The sequence below is a fragment of the Mercurialis annua genome, linkage group LG4 (assembly GCF_937616625.2).
Source record: "Mercurialis annua linkage group LG4, ddMerAnnu1.2, whole genome shotgun sequence".
NCBI lineage: Eukaryota > Viridiplantae > Streptophyta > Magnoliopsida > Malpighiales > Euphorbiaceae > Mercurialis > Mercurialis annua.
This window is the reverse complement of record NC_065573.1, coordinates 37,421,992-37,441,257: the sequence shown is the minus strand read 5'-3', so window position 1 is coordinate 37,441,257 and position 19,266 is coordinate 37,421,992. Positions and strand designations below refer to the sequence as shown.

The window sequence follows — 19,266 nt, the reverse complement described above, 5'->3', positions numbered from 1 at the left end:
TTTGGTTGTTTTTTAGTATTTGTTCTACAATTTAAAAGATCATATGTTTAACTATTCACAGTTTGGCACCCCTTGTTTGAAAATTAAACGATTTAGTACTTCAGTTTTGATTTTATTAAACTATAGGCTCTTCGGTTAGTTCCATTAACAATTTGATATTTACTTTCAAACAATTTGACACCTTAGTTTCAACTATGTAAACGATTTGGTATCTCACTTTTAATTATTATAACGATTTGGTACCTCATTTTTAAACGATTTGCAAATGATGTGGTACCTCACGTTTTATCCTGTTATTGGTACCTATATTTAGCAAAAAGGTGTTATAGTTTATAAAATCAAAACTGAAATAGCATATGGTTTGATTTAGGTCTTTGAGTAATTTGCTCTTGGTTCATTCATTGTTTAATTATTGATAAAAACTTTAAAATATTAATTAATAAAGATAAAATTTATAAAATTTAATGTACAATTCAATATTAAAAACAATACAACTAATCTTTTGACACTATTATCCACATCATATATAGTCTGGAATTTATAGCTTTTATTAGTAATTTCTAGAATCTTATCATTTCTCTAAAATCAGATAAAATTTTCTTTCATCAAAACAAATTCAGATTATTATTATTATACCAACCAATAAAATACAACTCAGATTCAAACTCCACATTAATTTCTCAAGAAAAAACCAACATTTATTTTATTTACCATTCTGCCATCTATGTCCTTTCTTCTTTATTACTTTGGTGTGAGGCAAAAAAAACTCTCCTCTCCTCTCTTCTCCAATCCATTTCCATATATAATAACACAAACACAAAGCAATACTAATACTACTCAACACCCTTTTTAATATCTCCACTTTGTTTTTTCCTTAAACAAATTTTATCCAATTTTACTAAAATGCAAAAATAAAAAAAGCTCTCTTCTTGACGTTTTAGTATCCAAGTTTTAATCTTTTATTAAATATTTCTCTGGGTTCGCTTCAGATTTCTCCAATCTTGATTCTTTTCTCTTCTGAATCTTTATTTTCTTGATTAATGGTTATGAATCAAGAAAATCTTTAATTTGATTTTCTTGGTTCTTGGTTCTTGAATCTTGATTTTCTTGTTTTCTTGATTTGTATTAATGGTAATGAAAATGAAAGTTAAAGAATTGCACCCATTGTGTTGCATCTCACTAGAAAGTCCGGGAATCGGAGACCAATCACCGGAGCCATCATCGTCATTACTAACACGAGCAAGATCTTTACCGGCAGGGTTTTCAGGCGGATCTGACGGCAATGCGGCCATTAACAATAACATTAATGCAAATGGACGTTGTTTAATAGGATCATCATCAGAAACCACGGTTGCCGGAGTTCTCTATAAGTGGACTAATTACAGCAAAGGGTGGAGATCACGGTGGTTCTTGTTAAAGAATGGCGTCCTATCTTACTCAAAGACTCGCCGGCCGGAAAATATTCATTTATTATCTTCTAATGATGACGTCAGATTGATCGGAGAAACATCCACCAGTCGGCTCTCGAGAATCAATAGTGTCAGTGGTAATTCAAGTTCTCGCCGGAAACAGCCAAAAGGTGTCGGCATTGTTCATTTAAAGGTACATTTTACAAGATTATAGCATTTACTGTGTGATCTGTGTTATTTTTATTTGGCGGTATATATTTTTGCTATTACAAGAAACATTTTGATTCAAAATTTTCTCTTACAGTTTCTACAAATTTGGTCAAATTATCTGATTTCTGATGAGTGATTGTAATAACTGTTATGTTTTTGAAATCTGAGCTAGAAAAAGGCAATTTTTTTGAAGGGGGGGTTATGTTATGACTTATGAACCGCAGGTTTGTTGCTATGTTCAGTTTTTAAGCAGCTAAAAGAGGCTTTTAAATTTTATCTTTTTTTTTTAGTTATTTTTTTAACAGTTTTAACTGGGTGTTAATGTTGAGTGGGTCACATCAACAGGTGGGTTTGGGTGGTGTTTGTGAGTTAAGATATGATGTGTACATTGTAGGTCTCTGCATTCGCAGTCACATCACTTTTATTTTAAGCCAGTGGATGTGAATGTACATGAATGGATGGTTAGATTTCAGCTTTTCTAAAATCAAATTTTTTATACCATTTGTGTTTTTTTTACCCTTTTTTAGATACCCTTTGGTCAAATACTATAATCTTTTAAAAAAATTAACATTACTCAATCTGGATTTTTTTGTGTTTTGTTGAATTTCAAGACTTGAGCTGAAATCAAAAAATGGGTTAGTGTTAGAATTTGTTTTATCTTTAGTTTGTTTGAAGTCTAAGTATGACTTTGAGTTTTTTTTTTACTTCTTATCTTATGTGATCTTTATCAAGATTTTAAACAATAGTACTATTAAAAAATGTGGGGACTTTTCTTTTAAGGCTCCATTTATTATGCCACCTACTTTGATTAGTATAATTCTTGAACCATTCTTAAGCATATTCTTTTATTACTGTTGATCCTAGTCTAATGTTTGTGAATTGTGTATAAAGATTTGCACTTTATTTCTTGTTTCAGTAATTTTCTTGTTTGTATTTAAACTGTTTGATAGAATGCAATTCTTGACAATATATGTGATGATGATGATGATTACGTTAATTCTTGAACCAGATATCATCGTTTCGTGAGAGCAAGTCAGACGATAGGAGATTTTACATATTTACAGCAACTAAGACACTTCATCTTAGAACTGATTCGAAAAGAGATAGAGCAGATTGGATTCAAGCTTTGGTCTCTACTAGGACCTTGTTTCCACTAAGATCGGTGAATGATATTGTTTCTTATAGACCTAAAGACCTGTCTCTTTCAACTGAAAGGCTTAAAAAGCGTTTACTTGAAGAGGGTGTCAGTGAAATTCTTGTGAAGGAGTGTGAGCAGATCATGCTGTCTGAATTCTCTGAAATACAAGGACAAGTTCAAATTCTTTTCGAGCAAAGGTCTAGTTTGCTCGATACATTGAGGCAATTAGAGGTAACTTTGTTGTATTGTTCATTTTGTGTAGAAATCTTCATTGTATTATGTGATAGTACTCAATTAAAAGGCTTTACGTTTAAGATAGTGGTTAATTCAAAACCTTTACGTTTAAGACATTTGAGGACTTTAGGTTTAAAATATCACTTGATTATTTGCTTCACACTATGTTCAAGTTTTGCTTGTTCATATGGAGATGCACTTACACTTTTAGCTAGTGGCGGAACCAAAATTTCATTTCAGCCCGGGTTAAATGTCACGCGAATGATTTAATCCACCTATAACCTTCCTGCAGCCCAGACTTAACCTCCATCTAGCCCTGGTTTCACTACAACCCTACCTCCTTCTCTTGAAAATTTCCGAGTGCAGCCCATGTTGGAGCCTATCCAAGCCTAAGGGTGGTTTCGCACCTGCTTCTAGCTTTGATGATGAACTATTGAGGTTTCTAAAATAACTAAAAGTACTTATGGATATTTCATATCAAAAGAAAAATGTTATTCAGTTTTCTCGTTACTTGATATGCAAACAGATTTTCAAGTTGCTGATGCTATTTTTGATGGTATGAAAAATCATATTTTTTTTGACCTTATAATAAATTATAAGGAAAATTATAATGCTAATAAATGAAGAGAAGCACCATAGCAACTATTTATTTATTCATATGAAGAGCTTCCCAGTGTGTTCTTCAAACAAGGCAATTCATGTATGACATGAATGAGAGTTTCATCCTGCTATTCATGTGAAACATATGGAAATCTAGTCACTGATTAAAGTGATTTTTGTAGGATTTTCCAGATACAGGTTGTTTTTATAGCTCAGTCTCTTGCCCTTAAATGGTTTCAGTTATGGAGTTCTGTTGCATAATAAAATCTCATTTCGTAGATTATATTTACTTCTGATGAAATAAACTTGCATCAGGTCCATAGTTAACTTTTTAAGAATCTCTCTTTTGCTCATGCAGGCAGCTAATATAGAAGCTGAAATATCGGGAATCCCAGATGGAGAATTTCAATTGACAAAGCATGGATTTTCAAGTTTAGCGCGTAAACAATTTAGTGGTATGAGCACAGCTTGCTTCAATGTTTTCTTCTCATTTTTTTGTTGCTTATACGTATATATCAGTTTTCGTAAGCACTTCTTTTTTACCGTGGAACATTTGAAATGGTACTTTGTTGATTTATTGTGATTTTAGCCTTCTCAAATACCAGAAAATCAGCAAATTCTTTGTATTCTTTATTCTGGTGTTTGGCCATTCATAAATATTCGTATGTGTGGTTTGTTAATGATCTTTTCATTATTTATTTATTTTCGTTCTTTTAAGTTTCTGCTCCTTCAAGATGCATCAATAACCATATTTTCTATTGCTTGGGCTGCAGTGCAGTCTTATTCTCATTATCTTGTTTTGGGTTCCAGAATGTAGCACAACAGAATCATCTGATGATATTGAGAAACAAGAACTTGAGGAAATATCAGAGGAAGATGAATCCTCTTTTTATGATACAAAAGATTATTTTACTGAACCTACGATTATTAATGGGTCAGTAAGAGAAAATGAAGAGAAAATGTATATCGGTAAGGAACTTCGTAAATCTGGATTTCCACATGTCGAAAGGAGAAATAAGCTTCCTGATCCCGTTGAGAAGGAAAAAGGAGTCAGTCTTTGGTCTATGATCAAGGACAATGTGGGAAAGGATCTCACACGAGTTTGTCTCCCAGTTTACTTTAATGAACCATTATCGTCTCTTCAGAAGTGCTTCGAGGACTTGGAATATTCTTATCTTTTGGACCGAGCCTATGAGTATGGAAAAGAGGTAGGACATCTGTGTCTTAATGCATCCGAAACATTTTGTCCCTTAAATATCACATAATGTATGCTAATAATAGATTAACTCAAGGGGCATGTATGGGGTGTATATTCATGGAGATTGGTGAATCCATTTTGTTTCAGTTAAACTGTATTGAGTTGCTTATGTTTTTGGTAACAAACCAAATCTTTAGATCTTTAAGCCTGGAAGGTGTTTAAGCCTGGAAACACGGAAACATAAATTGTTTAGTGTGCAATAAGATGCACGAATTGATTATTCCTAATTGCGGATCATCTGCACGTTATTAAATTTACTTGTTATTGGTTATTGCTTCTTATTGGTTAATTGTCTGGATTTCTGCACAGGGGAATAGTCTCATGAGGATATTAAATGTTGCTGCATTTGCTGCTTCTGGATATGCTTCCTCTGAAGGTCGACACTGCAAACCCTTCAACCCTTTGCTGGGAGAAACTTATGAAGCTGACTATCCTGATAAAGGACTTCGTTTCTTCTCAGAGAAGGTCAGTAGATACATCACATAACTTAGATTTGAGAAGAATATTTCCTGCTGCCTTTTTCATTGAAGTATCCAAGGGCCAAACCCATTTCAATTTGAAAGTGTTCAATGACATTTTGAATCCAAAATAATATTTTCTGCATTGCAAGCTGCTCATGAATGCTTGTCCGCCGATTGTTTATCTTAATGATACTTCAAATTGATACAGGTTAGTCATCACCCTACTATCATAGCCTGCCATTGTGAAGGTAGAGGGTGGAAGTTTTGGGGTGACAGCAACCTCCGTTCAAAATTCTGGGGGCGGTCAATTCAGCTTGATCCTGTTGGAGTGCTGACTTTAGAGTTTGATGATGGAGAAATATTCCGATGGAGCAAGGTATATATCTTGTTGCAAAATCTTCTGTCTTGATTTTCTATTCTATTGGTGCTTTAATATTAACATAGGTTCATTCATCAGGTGACAACCACTATTTACAATCTTATCCTTGGTAAATTGTATTGTGATCACCATGGACTAATGCATATACAAGGAAATAGACAATACTCATGCAAACTCAAGTTCAAAGAACAATCACTTCTTGACAGAAATCCTCACCAGGTACCATGATATTCCTGCTTTTCGCAAATATAATGTATAAAATTATTAGTGTCTTTTCTAGCTAAATGCATCGGTTGAATGATCGGTCTAATTTCACTCACTAAGCTCCAACATGGTTGGTCTAAACTTGTGAAATTTGTCAAACATACCATTCACCTTTATTTCAGAAACTCATACCGAAACTGAATAGTATAGGTCAATGGGTTTGTCGAAGATGTTTCCGGGAAGAAAGTTGCTACATTATTTGGGAAGTGGGACGACAGTATTTATTTTACGAAAGATGATGGGGCTAGTAAGATAAAGGATTGCAGTTCCTCATCTAATGCAACCTTGCTTTGGCAAAGCACTAAGCCACCTCCTAATCTCACTCGGTACAACTTAACGTCGTTTGCGATCACTCTAAATGAATTAACACCAGGACTGCAGGTAGAGATGATGTAATGTACAGTTTTCCGATGTGCATTTTCATTTTTCTCTTATGCATATCTAATCGTTTCTTATAGCCATGTCTGATCCCGGGTATTTGATCACGGATTAAGGAGAAACTTCCACCTACGGATTCTAGGCTTAGACCAGACCAGAGGCATCTGGAGAATGGGGAATATGAGAAGGCAAATGAGGAGAAACAACGGTTGGAGAAGCGGCAGAGATTGGTATGTTAAAAGCTTCTTATCTCTTCTTAGTTGAATCATAGTGTCAGCAATATGCCGAATTAGATTTGCAATAAATTTTTCGAATTATCTTTAGAAGTGATCATAAGGTTCGTGTATGTTTTATTATTATTAGTGCTCATCGTCATTTTGTGCAGTCAAGAAAACTACAAGAACATGGATGGAAGCCGAGGTGGTTCCATAGAGAAGAAGAAGACGGAGCTTTTTGCTATTCGGGCGGTTATTGGGAAGCACGGGAACAAGGAAAATGGGAGGAATGTGCAGATATTTTTGGTGAATTTAGTGGTGATCTTGCAGAATCCTCATACGGGTCTTGACTCGGATTCAGGTAACTAGTATTCCTGAAAAATTGCAGCTCCACTTTCTTAGAAGCACACTTCTATAATAGCTGATTTGTTTTGGCAACTTTTCTTTTGTTGGGAAAGAACTGACATGATTATCATCTATGTTGTACCGAAACTTATCGAGTTCTATGTTTCAACATTTCATTTTTGTTTCCGAAAACGCTTATGCAATTCCAAGACTTTATATTTATAACATATTCCTATAGAAACTATGGTTTTGCCGCTTTCCGTTTCCAGAAATGCTTTTAAAATTTTATATTTATAACATATCGTTGCATTGTCGTTTTGGTGTTATCCGTTCCGGTATAATATAGTTATGATTGATATCCCATTTTCCGCCATCATTCTGATAATGCAGAAAAGGCAGTGAAAGAGCAAGCACTTGTAGATTTTCCTGATTCTAGCCATCTGCAGGATCCTTGTCAAAGGTAGCAAATTTTGGCTACAGAAATGCTTGAGCAGTTATGGATAGGATAGAACCTAATATTTTTTCTTGTAACATTACTAATTCGCTGCTACAGATCTTTGTTTGTGTGTAAGTTCTTTGAATTTGTACCAGCCATTGGCCTATAATTATAATTTTATTCTGCTATTTATTTTTATTTTTTTGTAAGAAGAATAAATGAAAAAGAAAAGGAAATGTATCATCATCATCATCCCAGAATTAGCTTTCTTGGCATGGTAAACTGTTAGAATTTTTAATTTCCTTCAATTTGATTTTCTCTCTGTTAAGTTTATTATTGAAACAAGAGAAAATTATGAAAAATACTATCTTTTAAAAAATAATATAATTTTCTATCTCAATAAGAAAAAGATAAAAAAAATATCTCACTTTTTTAATATAGTTATTTCTTTTTACTCTAAAATATGTTTATATTATAATTATATCTACTTCTAATTATTATTTTATTCTAATTATATTTATTTTACTCTAATTATATTTTATTATACCACCTGTTATTTTTTTCTTTTCTTTCCTCTCTCTTTTTTTTTTCTTTTTGCCATTTTTCTTTTTTTTCTTTTCTTCTCCATGTTTGTTCTTTTATTCTTTATCGTTCCTTCATCGCTCCGCCGTCGCTTTGCTATCGTTTCGCTATCACTCCGCCGTCCTATGGTATTTGATTTTAACGATTTTTTTTAAATTCGTGGTGATAAATACGATTTATTTTAACTTTCAGATCTGAATAAATTACTCTTAAATTTTTTCAATTTTAGATCTAAAAATCAGCATAAAAACTATTTTATGATGAAAAACCAATTTTCTGCAAAAAAAAAACAGCATCCTGATTATCATATGAGTATCGCTGCATTATTATATCATTATCATAACACGCAGAGAAAAATGTTTTTTTATATAAAAAAACAGTGTACAATTATCATATGAATATCACCGTATTATCATGTAGTAATCATAACACTGCAGCAAAAAAGATTTTTGCAGAAAATAATGTTTGATTATCATATCGTTGTCATAATATTATCATGTTGTTATAATCACAACATTATCATAGGATACCTAGATGATAATATTTATGATACTAGATGATAATGTTGTGATAACATCTATGATAATATTATTATAAAACAGTGTCTGATTATTATGCCAGTATCACTTATTATCATGTCGTTATCATAACATATAATAACTAGATGATAATAAAGTATGGTAAAGTTATGATAATTGTATGATAATCTACGTAAAAAATAAATTACATAAGTATTTATGATAATCATATGATAACGGAGTAAAATTATAAATATTTTAATACTCAAAGTAAAAATATAAATGGAAAAAACGTGAGATATTTTCTGTAATTTTTTCATGTTGAGATAAAAAGTATAAATATTTTTATTTTTAAAATAAATACTTAAATTTCTCTTGAAACAATTCTAGTTGGAGCCCACCTGCTTTATTATCAGAAGAGATCTAACAAAGCTCAACCAATGAAACTATGGGCCTTTTGTTTGTTTCTTGATCTTTCTTTTAGGAGATTGCACAATACCTAAAAAAACTTACCTTGTTAGGTTTATTATGTAAACTCTCATTGTCTACAAACTTCTTTTAAGAATAAAATTATCAATAATATGGTTTTACACTAACTTTAATGATGATTCGATATAATTTTGGTGGGGTATTATTTGATTTCAACGGTTTACTTAGCTGAGTTTCAGTAAATCTGGATATTAATTTTAGTAGGTCTGGATGTGATTTTAATATGTTTTCAATATGCATTAATAATTTTACAGTATTTTTGATATTTTAGTACGTTTGAGTGTCGGTGGAAGTCAATAAACTTCAGTAATACAGTTTTGGTAATTTCAATCAAGCAGCAGTTAAGTATGAGTGAAGTTTCTATATTAAATATCAATTAAGTTCAAAATAGTTTCAATCAAATATGTATGTTAAATTACTAACAAATTGGAGTTCAAATAGTATAGGAACTGGGACAAACTAGTAAGGTCTTCCACAAGCGCTTTTTATACAACTAGTTTCGCATTACGTGCTATGCACGTGGCTCGTAACGTAACACGTCAATAAACGTATTAGTAAATATATTATAATTATATCAATTTTTTTATTTACAATTAATATTAAATTAGTTAAGAATTTTTGTAAAAATAAATATAATATATTCGGCTATTAAATTTGTTCCATACTGAATTTATTCTTCTTTTGATTTTATAATAACCATAATTAAATAATTAATTTAATTTTATTAATAATATCTTTAAAAATAATAATAAGATAGAAATTTAAATAATAATATATTGATCAAATACAGTATTTTAATTTTGTAGTTCAATCAAACTAAAAGATAGGTATTCCTACTAATTTGGAGACAATTTAGTTATTTTTTATATATTAAAACTAAATTGGAGATAAGTTAGCTACCTATTCTAATTAGGACTTTAATTACAATAGTGATTAATTAAATAACTAATTAGATAATGACTATAAAACCTTTATTTAATACTAAACTGAAAAGGATTATTCGGTAAATTTGTCTGTCCCCCCCCCCATCCGTGCTTTTATATATAGTATAGATTATCAAAAAATAGTTATATGTTAGATTTGTGCAATTTTTAATCAAAAATCAGTTAGTTTTCAGTAAATCTCAATTAAAAATTATTTGATTTTTAGTAAGTTTCAATTAAATATAAATCAATATCAATTAAATATCAGTTGAGCTTTATCCTATGTTGAAGTCACTGGGCTAGGAAATATGGTAAGACCAAATACTGAACTTTTATTTTACATAGATAGCAAATTGTAAATTACTTATCGAAATTTGGTCAAAATTCATATTTTGTAAGATAGGATCATAAAAGAAATTCATTCAAATTGAATATATATATATATATATATATATATATATATTTGGTGATTATGCATAATTTTAATTTGAAAGGGCATTAAACATCAATTAATTATAATATCCGTTATATTATGGAGGATGATGTGGCATCTTACATTCAATTTTGAGTTCAAATTTTTAGTATATTCGAAAAAAATGAATATAACTCCATTTTATTAGCGATAATTTGAATATAATTTATTTATTTGAAGCTATATGTGCAATCGTAGAAAACCCTAAATTGATATTTGGAAAAGCATGCATAATACGACATTAATTGGTTTTGGAAATTTGGACATAGATGTTCTTACTTCATATTCTATCAATAATTAATACCAAATTGGGAGTATGTTATACATGAAATGGATCAAGTAGTAGATGAAACTTATAGACAATGAATTGCTTTTGTTTTTGAATTATTTAGAATTGACATCCTACCAAGAGGTTCAAAACCATGTCACGTCGTTAGAAATTTGCAAAACTAGACTAGCTAGCTAGCTAGAAATTAAAAAAATTGGACTCAGTTGTCTCAAAAAATTAACGAGGGTCGAATCTTGATTGCTTTCAGGCATTAAAAACTTTGAATTGTATGGTTAATAAAGGAATATTAAAGCCATACTTAATGATGCTCTTTTTTAATTAATTATTGGGCATTCACAAATAATTGATCTGCAAATTATGTCAGACGGAGACGAAAGTCGCGCGGCATGCAAATTGTTTCATACTATTTTGAATTGTATGGTTAATAAAGGAATACTAATACCCCATTCACTAGACAACATTGTTTCCCAATTTTAGGACAAGACTACTAATCTTATTTAAGCAATGCATGTGATTTTGTAGCTTTTCATAAATTGCTTTCATTTTTTTAAATTTGTATGTAACTAATTTTCGAGGAATAAATAACAAAAATGTCAATGGACGAATAGTTCGTCGGTTGAGTGTCTGGTTTGGAGCATAAATTCCATCATTCCATTTCCATCAATTAAGGAGTAAAAAGATTCATTATTAGTGATGGAATAAAAAGTGAACAATATATATAAATGATTTTTCAACAACAATGGACGAGCGCCGTTGCAAAATAAATAGTACCAATGACTACAAATGCAATCATTTATCCATAAAATATTTTTAACCATAAAACAAGCACCGTCCAATTATACTTATAGTGCGCACAAATTAAAGATTAATTTTTAAAGATATAAAGATTATATTTAAAAAAAATTGTATCTCCATATTTCTACCATTAAAGGTTAAATTTATTACTAACCATCTTCTTTAAAGAATAAATGAGGAGAGTGTGAGTAATAGATTAGTATTTTATTTTATTTTTGGATTTTTGTGTGTTAACACCACAAAAATTCTAATATTGAAGATTTTTTTATAAATCTAACTAAAAAATTTAATTCTGATAATTTCATTTAAATTTTTGAAGTCAATAATAATTCTGATTCAGTTTTAAAACCTGCTAATTAATACTTGTGATGCATTCACAAATTAATTTTAAAAAAATTTATGTGTAAAACTTAAACAATAAAATTTCAAAAAAGATGCATGTATATTTTTAATTTATTATTCTAAAAATTAAAAATACATGTAAAACTGGACAATTAGTAAAATTTGACTAAAATAAGAATATTAATCTTTAATACTATTGGGTTAAAATTGATTAAATCAAAATCTTTAGTTAGATTTATGAGAAGGGAAAAAGATTAATTTTTTTGAATCATTAATTGGGAAAAAATTATTAATACGATCATAAGGATTTTCGAGATAATCCGAATTCATAGGATTATCCAGATAATGTTAGAAACACCTAATGATTCCTAACTATGTGATGTCACATGCGTGAATGGAGGCATCAATTTCTAATCCAATGCATAGCTGATGGAGATCAGCAAGTGTTTTTGAAACTATATTAGTAATTAATTACTTGGCATTACATTACAACGTCTTTAATTAGTTCCCCAATTGATTGAATTTATTGCTCAAATGGGTCCTTACAATGGCAATAATCAAATGAGACAGATTGTGCATTAGGTCAGATTTGAAAATTTCAACAATTTTGCAATAATGTTTGTAAAAGTATTTCTTTATTTGTCCCTCTTCTTGTTTTCTTCATCTGTTCTTAAGACAAGTAGTACATTTTTTTTTTTGATGAATACAAGTAGTACAATTTTGTGGCTAATCTGGAATATATGACATGTTGGTGTTGGCTAGTCAATTATACTTAAGTTTTACATGTTTAAAGTCTTTTAGTGGATTTTCAATTTTCAATTTTCAATTCGATTTTTCAGAGACATAATTAAATAATTATGAGTTGCAATAGATTTTTTTTTTACAATTATTAATCTTCCCTTATGATTTTTGTTTAATTTCAGGACATCAAAACAAAAATACCACTTTAACTAGTCTGAGCCTAACTAATTATGCGCAATCTGACTAACTAATGGATATACCGGTATACAATATTGAAGTATTATATTTGTACGTAATATGTGACGTATATCTAAATATACAACTATTTGCGGATTTTATACGTAATCTAGTTTTTTCATGTCGCTTATGTTGAATGCATTTCGAACAGTTCCGTTATCATGACGATATAATGCCGTAGTCGACACTTTTCATGTTCGTAGCCTTCTCAATAATTCTTCAAGTCTTTCTTCATAATTCTTCAACAAATTGTCTCCTATGTGACTTTGGACTAAAAACTTCTAGGATCTTGGCTCTCCAAACCAATTAAGTTAGGAGTTTATTGATTAAAAAAACTACTTAAGTCTTGGGGAAAAAGCTTTATTTTAGCGGTATAAAATTATATAAAAAACGAATTTTTTTTAGGTAGATTCAGTTCACCAAGTTATTTATAGAATAAACCTACCACATTATAACACGTCATTAAAATAATGACACTATCGTAATAGTACTATTCAAGATGTAAAAAAATAATAAACAAAATTACGATAGTGCTACTATTTTAATAATATGTCATAATGTGATAGGTTAGTTCACGGATGACGTGATAGTGGTAAACTGAGTCTACCTAAAATTCTCTCGTAAAAAACTATTTAAGTCTTCGGGGAAGAGCTTTACTTAAGGAGTATTTCCAAAAAAAATTTGTCCATAATTGAATCCTTCTCAGAAAATGCAATTTCCCACATATATAGGTCTGATGCGTTTAATTTAAAACAATTATTTTTGAGAATCATATGACAATCGTATTCCTTTATTTAGCTGAAGACAACTAATTGACTTTAAATATACAATAGAATTGGGAACTTTAAATATACAATATTCTTTTTTTTTATCAAAAGCTAAAACTTTCATTGATGATAATAATAAATATACAATTTTCTCTTATTTCTGTTTAGCAGTAAAAAAAAGTTAAACATTTATCTCGTTTAACTTATTGCTTCATTTCATACAAACTTAGTATTTCACAGCAGCACCTTTTGGGCTTTGTAGTATACAACACAAATCATTTAAAAAAGTAAAAAACTCAAAAACTATATATAAAAAAAAAAAAAACCAAAAATGAAAAAAAAAATCAGTGGAAAGTTGGTTCATCCTCCATCTCAATACCAACTTCTGCAAGCCTCTTGTCCTTGTAAACGTACCATTTAGCACAAACCAAGTAAATAATTAAATTCAAACCACACAAAATCGCCAATAGCCAGTAGAAATCATAAAGCTTCCCTTCGTTAATATTATCAGCCAGCCACGGGTGGTTTCCGGTGACCTTGTGCACTATAGTAACCAACATTGAGCTGAAGAAAAACCCTAACGCAAGTGTACTCAAGAACAGCCCTGTACTCATCGTCTTCATTCCTTTAGGGCATTCTTTCAAGAAAAAATCAAGCTGCCCCACGTAAGTAACCGCTTCACCGGCGCCCACCAAGACAAACTGAGGAATTAACCAAAAGACGGTCATCGGAATCTCCGCCTCCGGCTTATGAGTCAAACCGTGCGACTCTGCAGTTCGTATCCTTCTTATTTCGGTTAATGCTGCTGCGATCATAGCAATTATGGCGAAAACAAGACCGACTCCGATACGTTGTAACGGAGTTAAACCGTTTGGTTTCTTGAAAACGTTTTTTAAGATAGGAACTACAATTCTGTCGTAAATTGGGACTGTTAATAGAATGCTACCGACGAAAAAGACCGTTAATGAGGCCGGTGGGATTCGGAAGCTTCCGATATGACAGTCCAATGTGGTTGCTTGTGACACAGAAAATGTTGTCATTTGTGCATAAACTGTCCAAAACATGATTGTAGTAGCCCAAATTGGCAACATTCTAACCACCATTTTTACTTCTTCAACGTCTGTTAGGGTTGATAAATTCCACTTATTTACTGCAGTAGCTTTTGGGTCCTTGATGGCTGCTCTATCCAAGAATCTGCATCATTCAAAATTAAAAAAATTAAAAATCAAGTTAAATTCTTATTCTCAAAGCAAGTTGTTGGTGTGGGTCCTATGGTAACTATCATATACTTTTTAGGGTTTGTATTTTTGTGTCATTTTAGGTCACATGCACAGCCAAAATAAATAAATATCGAGTGTAATATTAATAAATAGTTGGACTTTCTATAATTAGACAGAAGTTCTGACAAATTTATCAAAAATGCAAGACATGAGATGGTGAATATATATATAATGTGAATTGTGAAGTGGAATCTCAATGAATTTGGAGACAGACTAGCAATTAAGTGACTCGTGATCTCTTCTTGATTCCCTGAAGATTCTTAGATATTAAACCTTGCTTAAAGCTTAAGTTTAATATTATACTTAACAGTTAATCGAAAGCAATCCTATTTCAGTTCAATGGACGTGAAATTAACTAAATAATTTGACATATCAAGAACATTAGATATTTATTTGTCAGATTCCAAGAATTATTAGTATAATCAAAATCAACTTGACATTTGATAATTTCTTATATTGGGAAACAGATTTGATGTTTCTGCAAATGTTATTTTGTCTTCTGATAGCTAAACTAGAAACAAGATTTAAAAAAAAATAAAACTGTACATGTGCACATAATATAAAATTTATTTTCAAGTCTGGTTTTGGGTAAGTTATGACACAAAAAGATACCAATCAAGAAAATCATGGCGGTTCAATTTCAAACAGCTATGCTGAACAAAAAATAAAATCAAAGAATCTTGAAGAAACAATTGTGCCCACTGATTGGCTAGCATACACACATGTCCAATCGTTACTATGGACATCTAATCCATCAGATCGTGACCCACATGAAAGACAAGTGAAGCTCATCCAGATAATACCTACTCTAATTATTGGTCCATATTGTGTGCATCACTCTCTACCAAAATTGGTATTGTAATTTCATTCCTTCAATTGTCAATTAAAAGTGGTCCTATTTTACTTTCTTGATCATCAATATAGAATCTCTAAAATATCCAAAGTTCAGTGCATATCAATTGTTTCAATTATATATTCTAAATAGTAAGTAGTTATATAATTTTATTTTCAAATATTAGGTATATTTTTACTCAAGCATCTCAATTCTATGTCGCACATAAATATATTTTAATTATAATATGGCTTGATGAAAGTTTTTTTATTTAAAGTAAACTTTTGCTATCTTTTAGCTAAAACCATGATGTTTAAGTTTTCCCATATCTCGTCTAATAATAACAATAAAATTATTTCTTTTTCATAAACTAAAATTATAGACAAATCAGAAGAAAAATGCAAAAATTAAAAAGCTATGAAAAGTTAAAGAAAATGACAAACCTGAACTGGTTGCTGTGTGGAAGCCTTTGTTTCTTCTTCTTGCCTCCATCTTCAACATCATCAATTTCATGAAGAAACGATGGATCTGAAGGAACTTCCAAATTTCTTTTACTCCATGCACCAACAAGAACCGTAGCAAATTGCGTCAACGGACTACCCACTAATTTCTTGAAACGGTACCGTCTCGTACCGGACAGAAACACGATAAGCCCTAATACGATAGCACAGGCGCAAATTCCGTAACCCCATTCTCTTCCAACATTGTCTTGAATATAAACAAGAATTGTAACTGCAGCAAGTGCTCCCAGGTTTATCGAGAAAAAGAACCAGCCGAAGAAGTTCGACATTTGTTTACGTTCTTTATCATCTTTATCGTCGAATTGGTCGGAACCGAAACCGGAGACGCTTGATTTTAGGCCGCCGGTGCCGAGAGCGGTGAGGTAGAGTGCTAAGTAGAGAACATTTAGTTGGGTGGAACTTGCTTGGATGCAACCGGTTTCGTTGTGGCATTTTGGTGGCCGGAGACTTGGGATTATTGTTGAGATAGTCAAGATTGTGATGCCCTAATAAAATCATTAACCAAAAAGTGACAAATTAATTAATATTAGGAGTCAAAAGCAAACATTAACTCAAAGTGTTGGTATCTTTATGACTTAAAAAAGGAACGGTGCAAGTTATCAGTAAAATGAAAATTATGCTAATGGTGTCTAAATATTTGTCAATTTTTTATTTATTTTAAATTAATAACTTTCTTTTTTAAAGTGTATCAAACAAGTGTCTTTAATTATTTTCGATTATGAAACCATTAACATATGAGCTAAGTAAGGTCCAAAAAAAAGGTATAAACTCTAGAATTTAACGTTAGTAATTTTCATTTCCTTGTTTTACTTCCAAGATTATTAAATATATATGTTCATCTAAAATAAAAAAAAAAAAGAATATGCAGTTATGATTCTTGTTTTATTTTATTTTTTCTCATTGACAATTACGAAAAAAAAGTATAGGTGGCGGTAATTACCATAGCCTGGACAGTGGCAAAGATGGCAATGGTAAGATACCTGTGAGACCAAAAAAAGAAATAAAAAAGTTAATTGCTATGAACATTTAGAACAAATGGACATCAGCAATCCATTGGGACGAGAGGCCAAGAATTAATGAAAATCAAGAATAAATGGACATCAGCAATCCATGCTGACGAGAGGCCAAGAATTAAAATCAAGAAAAGAGCTCATCACACCTTCCAAGAAAAGTGTCAGCGACAAATCCACCGAGTAAAGTAAGCATAAAAGAAGTTCCAAGAAAGTTGGTGACCGTATTTGCAGAGCTTGCATTGGAGAGATGCATAGTACCCGTCAAATAAGTCACCAAATTCACAGCTATACCGAGCGTCGTAAGCCGCTCGATTAACTCAACACCTGCTCGATCATCAAAATAAAATATATTCTATCAAAACGCATATACATTTATATCGCCATTTCGATAAAATTTAAAAATCAATATTAATATTTCGAACCTAGAATCATGGCGGAGCTGCCCCAGCCGCCGGTTTTGGACTTGTCGGCAGGACGGCCCTTGTAGTCCCAAGCATCAAGGATGGTTTTGCCCTGAGTTTGAGGGAGTTCATGATCACTAGCCATGCTATCTTGGATTGACAGCTAGAACAAAGAGAGGAGGAATAAGTGAAAGGAGAAAAGTGTGGCACGATTGAATGAATGAATGTGCAAGGAGATGCTAAGGTTTATATAGTGGGAACAATGGGACCTAATTTTATTTAAATAATGTTTGATGAATTAACACCTGTGACATTTATCAAATTATTTTTTTATAACATTACCTCAACAGTTGGAACCATGGTTAGCTAGCTAGCCTTAACCTAATTAAGACATCTATTTTTTTAATTACAATAGATGATGAAGAATGGAACATGAAATAAAATTATACCCCTATTATCTGAAATTGATAAATTATTTGTCTTAATTAGTGTTTCAAATTATAAAATGATTTTTAAATCAACTACTAAATAAATATTTTAAATATTTTTTATTAAATTAGTAGTAGTAAATTAAATTAAATTGATCATAATATTGATAATAATAGATAATAAGTTTATGCATTTTAATAGTTATATGTTAAACCACCTAATTAATTAAAGTGCAACAAAATATTGAATCTCCTATTTAATAAGGTATAACAAATATTTACTAATTTTTTAATAAAAACTCAAAATTCTTTGTTTATATGTAAATCAAATAAACTTATTAATTTAAATTTAGAACAAAAAATGTAACAGTTTTATCATTAATTAGGTTATATATGTGGAAATCTAGATTATCTTTTTAAAAGGGATTTTCCCTACTTAACCTTTCATGGGTGTGTATGTACCCCACCAATGGGGCAGGCACCCCAGTTAGACAAGGCAGGTTAAACGGGCGGTATTGCCCATGGGTTGTCGCAGTCCAACCACATACTTTCTCATATTTTTTTCTTTTTAAATTTAATGGTCGGCTGGTATATATCATATAGTAAATCTGTTTTTAATTATTTGAACAATACAAATATTTGTGAATTAAAGTTATAGTGTAAAACTACAGTTATTTTTTCAAACATTAATTGAACTAGTATTAAGTTTTTGTTCAAAATACTTTTAATAGTATTATTTTCTACACGCATATGTAGAAAACTAATTTTGTAGAAACTTTGAGAGATTAAACTCTAAATACTTAGAAAAAATAATATTGATTATCAAGTGGAAAATATCTCTTGAATTTTCTTTTAAGTGATTTTAATATTTATTCTAATTTAAATACAAGTATCACAGTTGAATTCATATTCTTGATATTGTCTCTATAAAATTAAACTGTCGTTACCAAAAGCAAGAATCATAAGGGATAATAAGTATATTTTTCCTTTTATAATATTGTTCTATAAGATCAGAACGTTAATAACAAAGCAAAGTGAAAATTTATGTAGCAACTCGACCTCGAGGTGGTCTATATATGGATCAGAATCCATTTTCGTACTTATTCCTATAATGTGCCAAAGTTGAACAAGAAAATACAAATTGATCAACCATTCAATTTGTATAAATTACTTCGTTTTAGTTTTCTTTTTACTTTCTACTACAAAAAATATATAAAAAGAAGGCCTCCAAATTGGCGGAACTTAAAAAGTAAGGCTCATTCCCCATTAGTTAATGGTGCTGCACTGCTGCTAATTTAAAATATTGGCA

At 30.8% G+C, this 19,266-nt stretch overlaps 2 protein-coding genes across 3 annotated transcripts; one reads left to right on the top strand and one right to left on the bottom strand.

Moving 5' to 3' along the window:
- The first annotated feature begins 760 nt into the window (after positions 1-760).
- Positions 761-7,515, top strand: LOC126677559 (oxysterol-binding protein-related protein 2A). Of its 2 annotated transcripts, XM_050372239.2 has the most exons (11): positions 775-1,602; positions 2,629-2,988; positions 3,950-4,046; positions 4,402-4,799; positions 5,159-5,314; positions 5,519-5,686; positions 5,768-5,908; positions 6,104-6,334; positions 6,448-6,561; positions 6,717-6,907; positions 7,282-7,515. In XM_050372239.2, the coding sequence occupies exons 1-10, from the start codon at positions 1,129-1,131 to the stop codon at positions 6,894-6,896; spliced, it is 2,319 nt and encodes a 772-aa protein (XP_050228196.1). In that variant the 5' UTR covers positions 775-1,128; the 3' UTR covers positions 6,897-6,907; positions 7,282-7,515. The 2 variants fall into 2 exon arrangements, with proteins under 2 accessions (XP_050228197.1, XP_050228196.1); XM_050372240.2 differs by lacking the exons at positions 6,717-6,907; positions 7,282-7,515 and having other exon boundaries at positions 761-1,602; positions 6,412-6,561.
- Positions 7,516-13,612: 6,097 nt separating this feature from the next.
- On the bottom strand, positions 13,613-17,762 carry LOC126678636 (protein NRT1/ PTR FAMILY 6.3). The gene is made up of 5 exons (XM_050373530.2): positions 17,551-17,762; positions 17,275-17,452; positions 17,056-17,095; positions 16,038-16,600; positions 13,613-14,676 (listed from the first exon to the last, which is right to left on the bottom strand). Exons 1-5 carry the CDS (start codon positions 17,672-17,674, stop codon positions 13,827-13,829), a joined length of 1,755 nt encoding a protein of 584 aa, XP_050229487.1. The 5' UTR covers positions 17,675-17,762; the 3' UTR covers positions 13,613-13,826.
- Between the last annotated feature and the right edge of the window lie 1,504 nt (positions 17,763-19,266).

Excerpts from the sequence above, each read along its gene's own strand:
- LOC126677559 (XM_050372239.2), top strand. The coding sequence starts at position 1,129 with ATGGTAATGAAAATGAAAGTTAAAGAATTGCACCCATTGTGTTGCATC. Across the intron at positions 1,603-2,628 it reads TCGGCATTGTTCATTTAAAG|ATATCATCGTTTCGTGAGAG; the intron begins GTACATTTTACA and ends TTCTTGAACCAG. Across the intron at positions 6,562-6,716 it reads TGGAGAAGCGGCAGAGATTG|TCAAGAAAACTACAAGAACA; the intron begins GTATGTTAAAAG and ends CATTTTGTGCAG.
- LOC126678636 (XM_050373530.2), bottom strand. The coding sequence starts at position 17,674 with ATGGCTAGTGATCATGAACTCCCTCAAACTCAGGGCAAAACCATCCTT. Across the intron at positions 17,453-17,550 it reads CAGCTCCGCCATGATTCTAG|GTGTTGAGTTAATCGAGCGG; the intron begins GTTCGAAATATT and ends ATGATCGAGCAG. Across the intron at positions 16,601-17,055 it reads TTGCCACTGTCCAGGCTATG|GGCATCACAATCTTGACTAT; the intron begins GTAATTACCGCC and ends TGATTTTATTAG.